Raw genomic sequence first — 18329 nt, 5'->3', positions numbered from 1 at the left:
TTGAAACTTGAGGTGATAGACTAATGTTATCATTTTTGTTAGTTGAAACTTGAGGTGATAGACTAATGTTATCATTTTTGTTAGTTCAAACTTTAAGGAAGGCATCTATCCTCTAGAGCTTTAATCTTTAGAGATTTTTTTAAATTTTTTTTGAGATTTTAAAGCTAGAACTTAAGGATGTAGGCCTTTAACTTTTAAAGTAAGGTCTTCAATGATCCAAGGAGGACCTAGATTTGTTTTTTAAAGAAGGTAAAACTTTGAATTAAAGAAAGTGAAAAGGTTACATGGACCCACAAGTAGGGGGAGGGTCACTCTTAGACACTAGAGTTTTAGGACTTAGAACTTTAGATATTTAAAAGTGGGATTTACAGCTTATGATTTAAAGTTTTAAATTTGCAAAAGGGGTTTTAGAGCTTAAAGATGTAGAATTTTTGAAGTGGGGGTTTAGAGCATAGGGCTCTAAAGCTTACGGTGTAGAGCTTAAGGGTGCTTTTTTAATTCAATTCTCTATGCTTATGTTTTATTAAGAGAAAAGCTTAGAGATTTTGAGATTTTAAAGTCGGGTCTAGACTCAAAACAAAGCCTAAAATTGACGCCTTTTTTTTTTGTCAAGGGCTATTAGGTCTCCCCAATCTCCAAAAAAAAAAAAAAAATTCAAAACATATCAAGTCCATAAGTAAACGGTGAGTTTAGGAAATGAGACAAATGAAGCTCAAAAGTCAAAAGACAAATGAAGGTGGAAACTCAAAACACATTTAGTCTCCATGTAAATAGGTGTTTCTCTTCTCATTCATTTTTCATATAGCGTATTCTTCTCCTCTTTAAAGTTTCTCTCTCTCTCTCTCTCTCTCTCTCTCGCTCTCTCTCTCTCTCTCTCCCCGTTTTTCTCTTGCAATGTTGTATCCATACTCCTAGCTAATATTGTTGCAAATCTATATGCTTCGTTTGCTTGTTCTTACTTGCTATAAACTAACACATCGTTTTTCTTATTGTTGAAGGGAATCTTTGAACTAGGAATACCTTTTAATTTTTTTGTCAAGGGTTATTTTGTCTATCAAAACAAGTGCTTTAAAAAAACCTCATGTCATTTGACATGCTAGAATCCCAAAATTGCCTGTCATTTTTTGTGTTTATATCCTTGAGTTAACGTTATATATGAAAAATTATATAAGTTGATCGCATTACACAAAGCATATAAAAAGGGGCTTGAAAAATTGCATGTCAAAAGGAAATTTCTAATATGTTTGGCAAGCTTGGTACTTGTTTTTCTGAATTTGTGTGCATTTTCTTCTCATTGAATATCACATCAAAGCTACGAATAATTTTATAAGAAATTGAATCCCATCGACGATACTAGCCGACAAATGAAGCTGAAAAGTCAAAAGACAAATGAGGTGGAAACTCAAAAGACATTTTGTGTCCATGTAAATAGGTGTTTCTCTTCTCATTCATTTTTCATGTAGCGTATTCTTCTCTCCTCTTTAAAGTTTCTCTCTCTCTCTCTCTCTCTCTCTCTCTCTCTCCCCGTTTTTCTCTTGCAATGTTGTATCCATACTCCTAGCTATTATTGTTGCAAATCTATATGCTTCGTTTGCTTGTTCTTACTTGCTATAAACTAACACATCGTTTTTCTTATTGTTGAAGGGAATCTTTGAACTAGGAATACCTTTTAATTTTTTTGTCGAGGGTTATTTTGTCTATCAAAACAAGTGCTTAAAAAAAACCTCATGTCATTTGACATGCTAGAATCTCAAAATTGCCCGTCATTTTTTGTGTTTATACCCTTGAGTTAACATTATATATGAAAAATTATATAAGTTGATCGCATTACACAGCATATAAAAGGGGGCTTGAAAAATTGCATTTCAAAAGGAAATTTCTAATATGTTTGGCAAGCCTGGTACTTGTTTTTCTGGATTTGTGTGCATTTTCTTCTCATTGAATATCACATCAAAGCTACGGATAATCTTATAAGAAATTGAATCCCATCGACGATAATAGCCGGATCACCATTCTCAATGGAAATGGACTTTGTAGACGTTGACTATAGCTTCCTTTTGAAGATCCTTGGATACATGAAAAAATGCCTCACAACCACGTGTAAAAGTCAAATGTCTGACCAACTCGCTTAATAAGGCTGGTCTTTAAGAAAGCCAATAATAGGAAAGGTAGGAAGATTTTTATCCCATCATTTGCAAAGAGACTTCATCACAGTCCTTTGAAATGCATCTCAGGTAACCAAATCCTATCAATCAAACAATATAAAAGGTACTGATATGTTCAGACTCAAAATATATGACGACCAAGAGACACATGGGAGGGGTAAGTGATTTACAAACATTTCATAAAGACAAAATTGTGAAAGATGAGGTGATTAGTTTGTGTAAGCAAGAATTATTGACTGGTAAGTCTGCAGTAAGCCAATCATCACCTCCAAAGACTACTTGCCAGTGCTTATGCATCCAAAGAGGGAAAACAATGTAGAATAGAACCGATTTCCTACCAGAACCAACATACAACTGTTATTCAAGCATGATTGTCGCTTGCTTCGAGCTCTCAATTCATTAAACTTCCAAAGCAAATAAAATGAAAATAGAAGAAAGCAAAATGTCTTTATTATATCCCCCATATAACTTTAAACAACATGACAATAATATGCTATGGAAGAAAAATCGCTCTCGTTAGATAACTCACTAACTAGAAGGTGCTAATTACAAAAGGAGTCTATCTTGCCATGTTCGAGGGATACCCGGGGCTCTCGAGTCTGAGTTAGTTGAACAACTACCAGAGTTTTCATGACATATTTTACACTGAACATCTTACAGTTGCTGTATCGTTACTGCCTAAACTGCCTCTTAAGTGGCAAAACATGCTTCTGTCTCTACATCAACATCAAATGCTCATTCTATAGCATCAGTGTATCGGCACGTGAGGCAATCAATGTTGTGACCATGCTCTTTTCTCATTTGGTGCTCCATGGGCCATGGCCACTCGTGTTGCATGTGAACATAATTGCATGTCGCAAAGTACATTGTAAGTCAAGCTTGACCTGCCCCTGCTTCGTCCTCGGAAGTATCCCCATCTTTCACTTCCTGCACACCTTTCACCTGTTCATCACGTAAAAAGAAGACGTTGGAGTCTCTTTATGACTTTGAAAGCCAATATTCGACTCATGGTGGTCATCTCAAAGACCATACAAGGATCAGCTCCATTATTTTCGGGCATCCTCATTTATGCCATCGATGCCCAAGGATATGACTAAGGATCAACACATGCTCCCACACACAGATAACCCCACACATTCATTTATTCATAAAAAGATCTGCATATGGAAACACACACACACATCGACGCACAATCATTCATTAATAAAAAGATCTGCATACGGAGTTTCTGTCACTGCCCAAGAGACGTAAGGCCGACTCAGCCATAATGAAGTCGAGCACCTTTCAAAGCATTTAATAGAATGAATACATACATAAAAAAATATACATGATAGTATAGCCATCAACTAAGAGTGCATTGAGCAGACACAGAATTGTTTCAACATTCTGAAGCATACAAAGAAGAAACTTACACACTAGACATTGTACACAAGCATACCTCTGGTACATAATGCATGAGCATATTCTGTATCCCACTTTTAAGCGTGACAGAAGAGCTTGGACATCCACTGCATGCTCCTTGCATCCGCAACTTGACGATTCCACTTTCCCTGGAGAAAAACCACTTGATAATTTTGAGTTTTTTTTCCATGCAAAGTGCTCTCTCTCTCTCTCTCTCTCTCTCTCTCTCTCTCTCTCTCTCTCTCTCTCTAGTTCTTTATGTACCCAAACATGCTATCAGATTCACTATTTGTAACAGTTTGGTCTCATAGGTCATTTTGGCCTTTCTCTCTCTCTCTCTCTCAATTTGATAGGCCATACATTTCAAGGGAGTTGGAGGAAGTTCACTTGTATGATTGTATTTCAATGGATACAAAAGAGCTTGATCACTACGGGTATGCTCAGTATCTTTGTGGAGTGAAACCAATGGATTTCAATGTAGAAAACATAATGGGGATTGTGTGATTGACTATATGATACTCTCCGAAGCCATCATGTATCGCATAAAGAGTTTTACGCTTGGCCAATGGACCCTGGAATCAGACCATCGGACCTTATGCATTGACCTTGCATGTGGAGAAGCAACTAAGCATGATAATCTCATCCAAAGGGAAGAGAAGTTATCATTATGTATGGATTTCAAACGGACACCTACGTACATTGAAATGGCTGAGCAAAAGTTATGGATGACAAAGCTTCAATATGACACATCATTGGAAACTAAATGGAAAGCTTTCAAAAAAGTTATTTGTTCTTGTGCCGAAGAATGCTTTGCCATTAAGCATGTCCATAGTATCAACAAAGATAGATCACGCAAAAGGTGGTTTGATAAAGAATGCCAAGATGCTCGAAAGTCCTTGATAAAGCTTGATCAACTATGTACAAAGAAAACTATCAAAGTCATTTGCATACATACAAGGCATTGATTCAAAAGAAAAGAAGAACATGGGAAGTAAAACAACAATTGTTTCAAGTCCAAGAAAAGACACATGTATGTGGAAGATTTTGGAGAAACTTGACGGGCAAGCGGGCTAAGAGTTTTGGTAACTTGAGTCTTGTGGATATGTATACACATTGGAGGCAACTATATGAGGAACCCAATGCTTGAAAAATTCCATTTTATGGTTGACTCCCATGTATGTCCTCTTTTTTTTACTATTGAGGATGCATGCAGTGGGCTCGAAAAGTCGGCCACTCGCAAAGCGGGAGATCTTTAAGGTATCAAGCCGGAAATGATTAAATGGACGGGAGATTTTACACATGAGTGGATGTGTGATATGTTCAACCTTGCACTTCATCATGGTATGCCTTATGATTGGAGTACTAATTGGATCAAACCTTGCATAAAGAAGGGGATGTAAAGAATGTAAATAACTACCAAACTATAATGATTGGGTCTCTTATGGCAAAGTTGTTTGGGTGCATAATGGAGATAAAATTGAGTGATTGGGCTGAAGAGAATGGCAAGCGTGTAAAAGAACAAGCAGGTTTCTGTTGCTAAATTGGCTTTATTTGACAGGAAAATAATTCTAAATGAATTATTGGATTTATAAGTGAGAGGGTTTTCTTGCTTGGAACACCAAGAAAAATAATTCTAAATGAATTATTGGAATTTTAAGTGAAAGGGTTTTTCTCACTGGAGACATCCGAGTACAGAGTATTCCTAGTGCGTCGTTCGGAGTAATGAAAAGAGCACTGAGAACGGGAATATTTGTAAGGCCACCAAGAACAAGTACTTCTGATGCGTCACAACGGATGGGTTACAGGGAGCATCAGTAAGAAGTGTCCAACCATCCGGGAACGGACATCTCGGATGCGTCATAGGATGGGTGACAGAGCATCGTGAAGGGGATTGTACCGTAAGTTCGGTAGGAAAGGACTAGGTGATGGGTATTCCTGATGCGTCACAAGGTGGGTGACGAGTGCATCGGAAAGGGGATATCCATAGTCGAGAGGAAATCCGAACTGGAAAGAGGATTACACGTAAAGCCGCAAGCACAAGAATAAAGATGGGTTCTGAGAAGCTTTTCTTAAAAAGCGGAATATTTTAACGAGTTTTTCTTTCCCGTGAGGAATCTATGTCTGCATTGCATTTGTACATGTGGTTGCATCCAGGGACGCCTCGGAAGTGCTGTGAAAAGCATTGTTTTTAACTCATAAGGTTTTATTGAGTTTTTGGGCAAGTTCAGACCAATTTTAAAAGATGTCGGCCACCCACTTAATAAGTGGGCAGCCACTTAGAAAATAAAGCAACAAAACAAGCCAGCAAATTCTCTCCGAGCTGTCAAATGTAGAGGACATCTTGTGTGCCACTTTGTCAGATGATGATGCTTATGACATTGATGCCTCTCTTAATGTTCATTCACAGGACATGCAGATCACCAAGAGTGATCTTATTGATGCTTTGTTGACTGTCAATGATGCATTATCCCAGACTTGGATTGTTGATTCTAATGCTTCATTTCATGTGACTCCTACCAAGGAGTGTTTCTCTACTTTTGATGCAGGCAAGTGTCACGGGGACGTGGCACCAGTTAACTATGTCACAAGGATGTGGCAACTGCTAACCTTAGTTGTTGGTTTCTTTCCAATGGGTTTTGTTTTATTTTTGAGACCCTCTTCTTGAAGTAGCAAACGGTCGGACATTGTATGGCCAATGTGAACGGTTTCACCCGCAGATGGGAAGTGGTCGGCACTGGAATTCGTATAGTAAGAGGATGTCTAGGCTCAGAGCAAGATTATATAGGTCGCCCTGTCGCACTTTAGCAAGTTGGTGGATACTAGGAAGTGAACTCAATAAAGGCCTAAAGTATTCGACAGTTGGGCCACATTGCATTTTTGGATGCAGTCCCAATGAGGATAGATGGTCAGAAGACCAGTGAGAGCCCAACGGAAGCATCTCCTAAAATTTAGGGAACTCATATTTTGGGCCGAGAAATGTGTTCGCGTCATTACCTCTGGTATGACTACGGGAACATTTTATAACTCTGCCGTGAAGTCAACCGAGCAACCAGTCGGGAGATTTTTAAGCGGCAAACCCGAAATGGGAAAATGCTTGTAAATCACCAAGTGTCACATTTTTGTGCACTTTCCAATGCAAAGAAGAGGTAGCGCTGAATTTATAGCTGGGAGGCTCATTTTGAAGCTCTCTGTCACAGGTTAAGAGCTATGGAGTGCTTCCATTCCCTCTTATGTACAGTGTGGTGCCAGGAGTGATGCCCTGCACGCCACGCACTGCTCTCTCTCTCTCTCTCCCCTACGAGCAATTATGTTATGCCCATCTAGTGGGCTTTTAATTTGACTAATGTACAGTTATGTGGGTTCATGCGAGATTGCGAAGGCAAGAGCCTCTTGCACAGGTACTGGGTTAGCTAGTGGCTAATCCCCCGCAGGTACAAGTAAATTCGGAGAGGTTTCACGTGAGAAATCTCGTCCGATTCAAAGGGCAAGTAGCCCTACAGGTGCGGGTGCTCTTTGCATCTGCTTGGCTGTCAAATGAATTTGAAGCCGACGTCATGACAGATTGGCACCAGCTTACTTCAGCTTCATGCAAGAGCTTGCTCGAGTACAATAGAAGGTTTTGTAAAGCGTTACTCTCAGTGACCTCCTACAGATTTGAGCCATTGAAAGAGTAGATAGAGAAGTATTGTTGTGGGCTGTCTAAAGGGCTTCGTGACTAAAATACCAAGAACAGAGTGGCTACCCTCACTCAGCTTATGGAAGTTGTGAACACTGGTCTTGCCTTGTTGAAAGGAGAAGACAGTGGGTTTCCGAGCAACAAGAAAGGAGGGCAGCAAAAGAAAAATTCAGCGAAGAAGCCCTTTGCGAACTTTATATGCGAGCAGCCTGGTCACTTTGCTATCAATTGTCCACAAAGGAAAAGGCCAGCTGACTCAGAGGATAAAGAAGACCAAAAAGGCAAGAAGCCTTAACCCACGGCAGGTTTGGTGCCAGACATGGTGGGTGACAGGCCCAGTACAGATGCCAGTGAGTTATGCAGGACATGGGATAAAGTTAGGGATCAGACGGCACTTATCTTCTTTGATCCAGGTACCAAAGTCAACTTTATCTCACCAGAGTTAGCTATGAAGCTGGGCATCAAAGCTGAAGAGATGGGGTACACAGCACAACCAGGGTTGGCATGTCCTGGCCACTCAGAGTGTGTTACTCCCATCATTGGAAAGCTGCCTCTGCATATTCAATCGTATGTGGACATAGAAGAGTTCTATATCATGCCGCTGGAAGGTTGTGACGCCTTGTTGGGGATCCCGTGGATATTCCGAGTGCATGGAGTCATGGATACCTACAACAAAAAGATCATTGTATAGCATAGGAGCAAAACTCACATCTTGGATGTAAAGCTTAGAGGAGAGTCAGTCCCTATTGTATCTTTCTGTGTACTTGATTTTTGCACGTGATATTTCAGATAGTGATCAGTCAAATTTATCTTTGTTAGATAAAGAAAGGTCAGCATTTTTGCAAAAGTTTAGTGACTGTTTTTCTGATTCATTACCGTCGCAATTGCAGCCAGAGAGACCTGAGGACCATCGCATAGATTTGGTGCCAGCGGGTAGCCCACCAAATAGACCTCCGTACAGGGTTAGTGCGGCGCAGCAGAAAGAGATTATGGGCCAAGTTGAGTTATTAGCGAAGGGATTGATTCAACCTAGTTCTTCACCTTTTTGCTCCCCACTGCTCCTAGTGCAGAAGAAGGATGGCTCATGGCGCATGTGTATTGATTACCGTGCGTTAATTAAGAATACCATCAAGAATAGGTTTCCTATTCCTCGAATTAATGATATTCTGGATCGTTTAGAGGGTGCTGCAATTTTCAACAGGATAGACCTTAACAGTGGGTACCATCAGATTCGTATAAGGCCAGAGGATGTGCACAAGACTGCATTTAGAACAACATTTGGTCTTTATAAATTTCTAGTGATGCCGTTTGGGCTAACAAATGCTCCTTCCACGTTCAACAGAATGATGGACCGGATTTTCCGCTCGCATCAGCACTTTCTTGGGACATTCTTCGATGACATGATAGTGTATTCGAAGAATGAAGAGGAGCATAGGCCTCACTTAACCATTGTGTTCGAAGAGCTGCACAGCCACAGGTTACTTGTCAATCCTAAGAAAAGTGAAATCTTCCTGGAAGAGATCCACTCTCTTCGCCACATAGTCTCAAAGGATGGTGTCAGAATGGATCCCGCAAAGGTCGAAGCTATTAAGACAGGGCCAGACTTGAAGCCTGTGCACGATGTCAAAAGCTTCTTGGGATTGTGTTCCTACTATAGAAGGTTAATCAGAAATTTTGTAGAGATAGCATCGCCTCTTCACGCTTTGCAAAAGAAAGAGGTCACTTTCCGATGGACCCAAAAAGAGATTTCAGCTTTTAGTCTCTTAAAGGAAAAGTTGACTTCATATCGAGTAATTGTTTTGCCAGATCTCAAGAAGTCATTTGTGGTCCAGTGTGACGCATGTGGCAGTAGCATCGGAGCAGTGCTAATGCAAGACGGACGGGTGGTAGCTTATGAAAGCCGAATTTTGCAAGGGCCAGAGAGGACTATGCAAGTCTATGAGAAAGAGCTCTTGGCCCTGATTCATGCGCTTTCTAGCTGGAAGCACTACCTTTTCGGTGCTGATTTTGTTGTCCAAACAGATTATCAGACCTTGCGATACTTCCTGACACGATCAAAGTTATCCGAAAAGCATATGCGATGGGCAAACATTCTTTCCATGTTCCACTTCCAAATTATGCATGTGGAAGGCAAGAAGAATGTTGTGGCTGATGTGTTATCAAGGAAGCCACAAATTTCAGCTGTGTCAATTCCTTATCATCATGAGTTAGATGACATGAAGGAACAATATGCTACTGATGAAGATTTTGCAAGGATCTTTGAACAGTTGCAAGAGGGGCAACATCACGAGCACTACCTCCTTAGAGATAGTTTTATGATGATACATGGAAGAATTTCTGTCACTAGGCCATTCCGACATAAGGTTATGGAAGAGAGTCATGTCCCACCGTATGCAGGGCATCGTGGTATTGATGCGACAGTTAAAGCGGTAGAGACATTCTTCTATTGGCCTACCTTGAGGAGAGATGTGGATGCCTTTGTCCGAGCATGCATAGTTAGCCAAAAGGTCAAGTTTGACAAGCAAAAGGCACCAAGATTGTTACAACCACTACCGATTCCGGATAAGCCATGGGAAAGCATTGCTATGGACTTTATCTTTGATCTTCCAAGAAGCCAACAGGGAATGATGGTATATGGACCATTATTTGCAGGTTCAACAAGAAGGCCCATTTTATCCCTATCAAGAAGAATATAAAATCTGATCAGATGGCACGCTTGTTCATGTACAATATGTTTAAGTACCATGGTATGCCACAATCGATTATCAGTGATCGTGATCCTTGTATGACAAGTTTGTTATGGAGAGGATTGTTTGAGAACATGGGCACTACGCTCAAGTTCTCATCTTTGTTTCACCCAGAAGCTAATGGATAGTCAGAAGAGGCTAATTCTACTGTCTTAGATCTGCTCAAATGTTATGTGTAAGATAATAAGGGCAAGTGGGACCAGATTTGCCTATGCTTGAGTATGCGTACAATAATACGGTGCATTCGTCTACTGGCAAAGCACCTTTTGAGATCGTTGAATGCGCCAAAAAGGTTCCTCCCATTTCGCATACAAAGGACAAGATCTTTGAGGCAGATCCATATGTTGAGAACATGGATGAGATGTATAAGAAAATTAAAGTTTCCTTGGAGAAGACTCAGGCAAAACAGAAAAAGGTTGTTGATCGTCACCGTCGTGAATTGCTATTATCACCTGGTGATTGGGTTTTGTTAAGGTTCCAAAAGGCAAGGTTAAAGAAAATGAAGGGCAAGGAACGGCTGTTTCCTAAGCTCAGTATGCATTACTATGGGCCTTTTCAAGTGCTTGACAAGATCAGCGATATGGCTTACAGACTGAAATTGCCTGATGCGTCCAAGATTCATAATGCGCTTCACGTGAGTCTTCTAAGACCCTTCGTGGGTGATGTGCCAGAAGATATGCCAGATCAGGATTAGCCAGAAGTTGAGGAACTTGATGAGATCATGGTACCTAAGCAAGTTTTGGCACATAAGGACACAAAAGTTAAAGGACAAGTTGCAAGACGCTATTTGGTGAAGTTCAAGAACTATCCGCCTATGGATGCAAAGTGGATGGAAGAGCATGAACTGTCAGAGTCACCAAATGTATTGCAGCTTTACCTTGAAGCCTTTGGGTTACAACCTACTTATACCCCAACCCAACATGTGCAAAGGAGGGGTAATGATAAAGCTAGTACATCAAATGTACATATGAATTCAGTCTAATAGATGGAAATGGAAAAAGTATGAAGGTCTCATTAAGTCAGTGGTATCTATGTGTGCGACCTTTCTTGCGGATACATGCGATGATAAAAGAGTGTTCATAGCGCAAGATCATCAGTGGCGTGTATTTATGGTATGCAATCGAGGTCGTTTGCGATTTCAAGAGGGGGGTATGTCACGGGGACGTGGCAGCTGTTAACTAGACCCTCTTCTTGAAGTAGCAAACGATCGGACATTGTATGGCCAATGTGAATGGTAGTTTCACCCGCAGATGGGAAGTGGTCGGCACTGGAATTCGTATAGTAAGAGGATGTCTAGGCTCAGAGCAAGATCATATAGGTCCCCCCGTCGCATTTAGCAACTTGGTGGATACTAGGAAGTGAACTCAATAAAGGCCTAAAATCAAGGTGTGACTATCAACAAAAAGTATCCAACAGTTGGGCCACATTGCATTTTTGGATGCAGTCCCAATGAGGATAGATGGTCAGAAGACCGGTGGGAGCCCAACGGAAGCATCTCCTAAAATTTAGGGAACTGCTATTTTGGGCCGAGAAATGTGTTCACGTCATTACCTCCAGTATGACTAGGGGAACATTTTATAACTTTGCCGTGAAGTCCACCGACCAACCAATCGGGAGATTTTTAGGCGGCAAACCTGAAACGGGAAAATGCTTGTAAATGCGCCAAGTGTCACATTTTTGTGCACTTTCCAATGCAAAGAAGAGGTAGCGCTGAATTTATAGCTGGGAGGCCCATTTTGAAGCTATGGAGTGCTTCCTTTCCCTCTTATGTACAGTGCGGTGCCAGGAGTGATGCCCTGCACGCTACGCACTGCTCTCTCTCTCCCCTTTTCATTTGACCAATGTGCAGTTATGTGGGTTCATGCGCGATTGCCGAGGCAAGAGCCTCTTGCACAGGTACTGGGTTAGCTAGTGGCTAATCCCCCGCAGGTACAGGTGAATTCGGAGAGGTTTCACGTGAGAAATCTCGTTCGATTCAAAGGGCAAGTAGCCCTACAGATGCAGGAGCTCGAGGTCTTGCTACAGGTGCGGGAGCTCGAGGTCTTGCTACAGATGCGACCGGCACGCGAAACGGAGCCAAAAACAGGGAATTACAGCCTGCTGTGTATTTTTGCAGGTTTAGGGTTTTGGCCCTAAATGGTCCCTAATACCCCCAGGAGGTTCGAGGACGCGAGGGGATTGCTGTACAGGTGATCTGGCGCATTTTCGGGGCAGAAAACAGAGAATTCAGCGTGCTGCAGATTCTCGCAAGGTTTTGCAAAGTGTCCGTATGCGTCGGGAAAGTCATCTATTGCATGGGGATACTGACTGTGAAGCGTCCGAGTACAGTTATGCTGTCGAAATCGGGCCAGAACAGGTGTTTCTTAGCCTTGATTGTGCGGGGCAGCTCGTAGGAGATCACAAGCTTTATTCCTCTGTCAAAGAAGAAAGAAATACCGAAAGGGGCACCAATTTTGGGACCTACAGGTTGTCGGCGTCTGCTCGGGGCATTCTAGCTTCCAAGCCGTGTGTGTACTTAGGTGTTAATCCCCGTTACAGGTTATCTTTGCAGAGTGCTCTGTGTGTGTCTAAAGTAAAGAATTTTGGGTGAAAACCAATGCCTATGGCCGGTTTCAGTAAGCGTGGCCATGTATACCTTGGAAACAATCATGCATGTTCCATTGAGGGTATTGGCACTGTGCTTCTCTCCATAGATAGCACAAATGAGCTTGTCTTGCATGATGTTAGATATGTGCCGGGAATCAAGAAAAGTCCGCTTTCTGTTGGTCAGATGGATATGCACGGTAACACCATCTTGTTTGAGAGAGTATCATGGAAAATGACTAAAGGCTCAAGGCTGATTGTAAAGGGGACAAAGAAAGGGACACTTTACTACCTGCATGGAAAGGCCGTGTTGGGCAAGTTTATTGCATTGGCTGAAATTAACTCTCACGTTCTTATTACTCCGGTGTCTCTCGTAAATCTTGTGTGCTGGATCTTGTACATTCTGATGTATGTAGCATGCCTACTAAGTCTCCTTTGTTGATGATCATTCTAGAAAAATTTGGGTTTATTTGCTTAATTCTAAGGATGAAGCCTTTGCTGCGTTTAAGAAATTTCATGCATTTGTGACCACCCAAACAGGTAGAAAAATAAAATGCTTGCGTACGGACAATGGGGGGGAGTTCACAAGGGCTGAATTTAACAAATTTTGTGAAAATTTGGGCATTAAGAGGGAGCTTATTGTGCCATACAACCCCTCTTCTAATGGTGTGGCTGAAAGTTTCAATAGGACACTTTGTGAGAGGGTGAGATGCATGCTGTCCACAACTAATCTCTCTCATGGATTTTGGGGAGAAGCTTTGAAAACTGCAATGCATATATGCAATCGATCCCCTCACATGTCTTTGAAAGGTGACATCCCTGAAGAGGTTTGGTCTGGCAAGCCTGCTTCATATGATCATTTATGCATTTTTGGTTGCGAGGCTTTTGTGCATGTTAGACCTGAGTTGAGGAGTAAACTAGATGCCAAGTTTATTAAAGGTCTTTTCATACGATATGGTGAAGAAGGCGAAATGGGTTACAGGATTTGGTTACCTCAGCTCAAAAGGGTCGTACGCAGTCGGGATGTTGTTTTTAATGAGACAAGGCTGCTTCAAAACAATTGTGCCTCAAAGCATGACCATAAAAGGGTCAAATTTCAACACGACCAGCCACCTGTTAGGCCTATTCTTGACCCTCAGGATGCACCACATATGGCTGAAAATGTAGATGATCCAGTGGTGTTTGAGCCAGATGATGTTGGGCAGCAAACTGAGGCTCCTAAAAGGGCATTTGCAGCCGCGAAACAATGCCGAAAATGGTGCTGAAAATGATGTACAACAGCCCATTGTTGATGATTTTATCATGCCACCTGATGTAAACCCATTGCCGGATAATGTGGATCATTGGGAGAGGCGGTCTACTCGTCAAAGATGGCCTATGAGCAGATATGATCCCTCCTTGCATTACATTATGTTGACAGATGAGGGAGAGCCTCTTACGTATAAAGAGGCAAAGACATGTGAGCACAGCGACAAGTGGGAGCTTGCTATGCAGGAAGAGATTAAAGCTTTCCATGCTAATCATACTTGGGACTTGGTGGAATTGCCCAAACGAAGAAGGGCTATTCCTAACAAATGGGTGTATAAAATCAAGACTCTTGATACAAAACCCAAGTATAAGGCAAGGCTAGTTGCAAAGGGATATGTTCAAACCAAGGGCATAGACTTTCAGCAAGTGTTCTCGCCTGTTGTGAAGATGACCACTTTGCGTGTATTGTTTGCTATAGTGGCTGCTCTTGATTTGGAAATGGACCAAATGGATGTACAAACCGCTTTCTTGCATGGCGATGTGGAAGAAGAGCTTTACATGAAGCAACCCGAGGGTTTTATCATTCCTGGCAAGGAACATTTGGTATGTATGCTCAATAGAAGCTTGTATGGGATGAAACAATCATGTAGACAATGGTACAAGAAGTTTGATCGCTTCATGCTTAAACATGGTTACAAAAGAAGCCATGCAGACCATCGTTTGTATACCAAACGTGATGAGGATGGCAACCCTATCATTCTTGTGCTCTATGTGGATCATATGTTGATAGCTGCAAAGAAAAGAAGCATTGTTGATGCTCTTAAAGGGCAGCTGAAATCTGCATTTTCAATGAAAGACCTTGGAGCAGCTGAACATATACTTGGAGTGCGTGTTACAAGGCAAAGAGACAAGTGCCTATTGTATTTGTTGCAAGAAAAGTACATTGAAAAGGTGTTGGACAGATTTAACATGGCTGAAGCAAAGCCTCTTGGTGTGCCATTACAGCCATATGTCAAAATCTTCAAGAATGATTGTCCCAAGTCAAAGGAAGAAGCCAATGACATGCAAAGTGTGCCTTACGCTTCAGCTTGTGGTTCACTTATGTATGCTATGGTTGCTACTAGGCCTGACATAGCCCATGCCGTGGGAGTTGTGAGCCGGTTTATGGCTAATCCAGGCAAGGTTGCATTGGGATGCAGTGAAGTCCATTATGAGGTACTTGAAAGGGACTAAGAACAAATGCCTCTGCTATGGTAAAGGACCATTGGACTTGAAGGGATTTTGTGACTCTGACATGGCTGGTGATGTGGATACACGGAAATCCACAAGTGGCTATGTGTTTACTCTTGCAAGAGGTGTTGTTTCATGGTGTTCTAGATTGCAAAAGATTGTTGCATTGTCTACGACAGAGGCTGAATATATTTCAGCCACTGAGGCTTCCAAAGAAGCCATTTGGTTAGCACGTCTATGCAGCGAGTTTGGTTTGCCTGACAAGGCATCTATGCTTGGTTGTGATAGCCAGAGTGCAATATGTCTGGCAAAGAATGCCATGTTTCATGCACGCACAAAGCATATTGATGTGCGGTATCACTTCATACGAGAAGTGCTTGAGGATGGCCTTATTACATTGGTTAAGGTCCACACATCACAAAATCCAGCAGATGCTCTTCCTAAGTGCTTATCAAAAGCACAACATCAGCTATGCATACAGATGGTGGGAGTCACGTAGCTTAGAGGCGCCATTTATGCCTTTAAGTGGGAGGTTGTTGGGTTAAAGGCCCAAATGGCCCCCTTTGTGTTTAGTTTTAAAGGTTATTAACCTTTGGCAAAGTTCACATTGAACTTGGCCACTGCCTTTAAATTGGTCCTATACATTTTAATAAAGGGAATGTGAGTTAATTTTTAACTCACTCGCTTATTCCCCAAATTGAGTAGCGCTCCTGCCCTCTCTCCCTCTTCGTTCTGCTAGCGCCCATCTCTCTGCAGGCACTCGCCCCTCTCCAAGGTACACACCCTGCACTTCCTCGCGTGCTCTATCACTTGCACACACCGCTTCGCGCTCATCACTCGGCACAGTGAGGCCCCAAGGGTTCTTTAAAAACTGTACAAGGGTTGCCTATAAGCAGAGCCCCAAAAGCAATCATTTCAAAGACACTTCTTCCCAAAAACATTTGCTCTCAAAAGCTAGCGCTAGGATCTCCCAAAAGCAGCCAACATAATTTGCAAAGATGTGTACATCTTAACACATGGCACGAGCAATGCAAACGTGGAAATTCCATAATGTCCTGCCACATCATCATCCGTACAAACTCCCACGTCAGCATGTCAGTGCATTTTACAAAAATTCTCCTTAGAGTTCGAGCTTTGGGATTTTTAGGGTAAGACCGCTTAACCGGTGCTCATAAGTTTTTTAAGTTGGTCAGTTCAGTCTCTCTTGTCCACTTGGCCATTTCTCTTCCAATTGGGCATGCCACGTCATCACTTTGTGACATTCCTCCCTCTTGAAAGAATTGTGATCGCCCTCGATTACGCCAATAAAAACAGCCAAAGGACAAACTTTCTTCATTAGACACTGATTCTATGTACTCATGCATCAGACTCCACCAATCCAGCACTTCTACAAAGACATCAGTCACGGATCAATCGCATATCTGTTGAGGGTCTCAAATACAAATTCAGATCATTATAACCATTTAGCAATCACATCTAGACCACGCTGATCTTTAAACGAATGTCTTGATCTACTAAATCTTGTTACTATCAGATTTAAATCCTTCCATTTCACATTTCAACCACGCAAATCATGCCCTTGACCATCCCCACTGTCACAAGACGGGGACCACGTGCCAATAGAAAAGAATAGATTGAACAGACTTTTAGCACGTCAAAGAGAGACGACACGCGACACGGAGTGGCGGAATTCCACCCCAGAGAGTATTGGCCCCAAACCTTGGCGCCCCTTTTGGTATTTCTTTATATTGCATCAACACACTACAAGCCGGAACTCCACGCTCTGCACCTTCTCCAGGAAGCATGCCAGAGAATGAGCCCTTAGCACATATTTAAAGGCCCTTGGCCTATGAAAAGCAGTTTACATAAAAATCTTCAAACTCAAAAGATTCTGGTCCAAAAGCAATGTCAAAAAGCAGTCAGCGCAAAACGCGGAAATCCGTATAGCCTACCACGTCAGCATTGTCAACGTAATTTCCGAAAATCTCTCATATCCCAAGTTTTTTTTTTGATGCAAGTCTTTCTTTGTGGGTCTTGCTTTATTTTTATCCTTTATGTCACTTGGGGCCCCAGCCCCCATCGGACGGGGTCCCCATAAGTTGGGAGGACTTCTTCTGTTACTTCTTCTTCTTAGGGTTTAGGCCCCTCGGTCGGCATCTGTAAGTTGGCTCCATTCTTCAGGGCTTTGAAACGTCAGCAGTTTGTGACATCTCCCCTTCTTGAAAGAGAGTAATCTAAATTACAGTATATCTGCAAAACAACTTAAAATTTCCGAGGGTCATTCCGAGGGACAATCAATTTTCTCTTTTTGTTAAGGAGTTAGCTTCTCCTTTCGGCTCTTTTGATCAAGGAGTTGGCTTCTTCTTTCAGCTATTTTGATCAAGGAGTTGGCTTCTCTTTTCGTCGTGATTGGAACTCTTGATATTCCGGCGAAGTAAACTTAGCCATCACACCAAGACAGCATTGATCGTCCACGGGTGTCTTGATGCACTAGAATTACATACACAGGCAATCTCATCCAATTAGAAATATTCAGTGGTTGGTACGACACAATGCAACACAAATGCTCACATATGCATGTTACAAGACATAGAAACATAAAGTCGCCGATGAACACTCCTCCCGCATAACCTAACAAGGTCCGAGCCGGGAGATATTCAATGACTCCCTCATCACTCCTCCTGCATAACCTAAAAAGTATTGGGCCGGGAGATATAGAGGTCTTTTACAACCAAAGCTCCCCATACCGCAGCCTACGTCGTTTGGAGGTGTTGAGAGTAACCACTGCTCAGACTTCTTAATACTCTTCCCGTATAACCATCCAGGTCCGGGCCGCGAGTCACAACAACAATTATTTTACAAGCATACAACCAAACGCTCCCCAGGCATCGGCCTGCGTTGTTCGGAGGCTTCCTAGCATACAACGGAACGCTCCCCACACATCGATGAAACCAGTATTAAAACCATAGTAAAACAATTCAAATCGGCACAAAGACAAGGTTCAAAACAGATACCATCCATTTCAAACAAATTCCAAAAAGGATCACCAAACAAGTTCTCAAACAGATTTCAAACTTAAAAAGCAATCTCAACATCAATCGAGCTCGAAAAGTCGACTAACTTTCCATCCTGAAACCTGCACCAAAAAAATTAGGGTTAGGTTCATTCCATAAGGTCGTTGCCGAGCACAGCATGGTCCATCAACTCTTGGACAGCCAGTTCTTTGGCGGCGATGGTAGTCCCAAGATAGCAATCGCACTAGACCTCCAAGGTCATCTG

At 42.1% G+C, this 18329-nt stretch overlaps 1 protein-coding gene across 1 annotated transcript in view; it reads right to left on the bottom strand.

The window, feature by feature from the left end:
* Window positions 1-2663: 2663 nt before the first annotated feature.
* Window positions 2664-18329, bottom strand: part of LOC147444764 (nifU-like protein 5, mitochondrial) — a 119949-nt gene continuing 104283 nt past the window's right edge. The window contains exons 5-6 of the mRNA XM_086527295.1: window positions 3604-3715; window positions 2664-3107 (exon numbers count right to left, since the gene is read on the bottom strand). Of these exons, the coding sequence (XP_086383421.1) occupies window positions 3039-3107; window positions 3604-3715 (181 nt within the window). The 3' untranslated portion in view covers window positions 2664-3038. The remainder of the gene's footprint in view (window positions 3108-3603; window positions 3716-18329) is intronic.

This window comes from Adiantum capillus-veneris, chromosome 13 (genome assembly GCF_014529385.1).
Source record: "Adiantum capillus-veneris isolate H3 chromosome 13, ASM1452938v2, whole genome shotgun sequence".
In the NCBI taxonomy this organism is placed as follows: Eukaryota; Viridiplantae; Streptophyta; class Polypodiopsida; order Polypodiales; family Pteridaceae; genus Adiantum; species Adiantum capillus-veneris.
The sequence above is the reverse complement of the archived record's forward strand: the minus strand, read 5'-3'. Positions and strand labels throughout refer to the sequence as shown.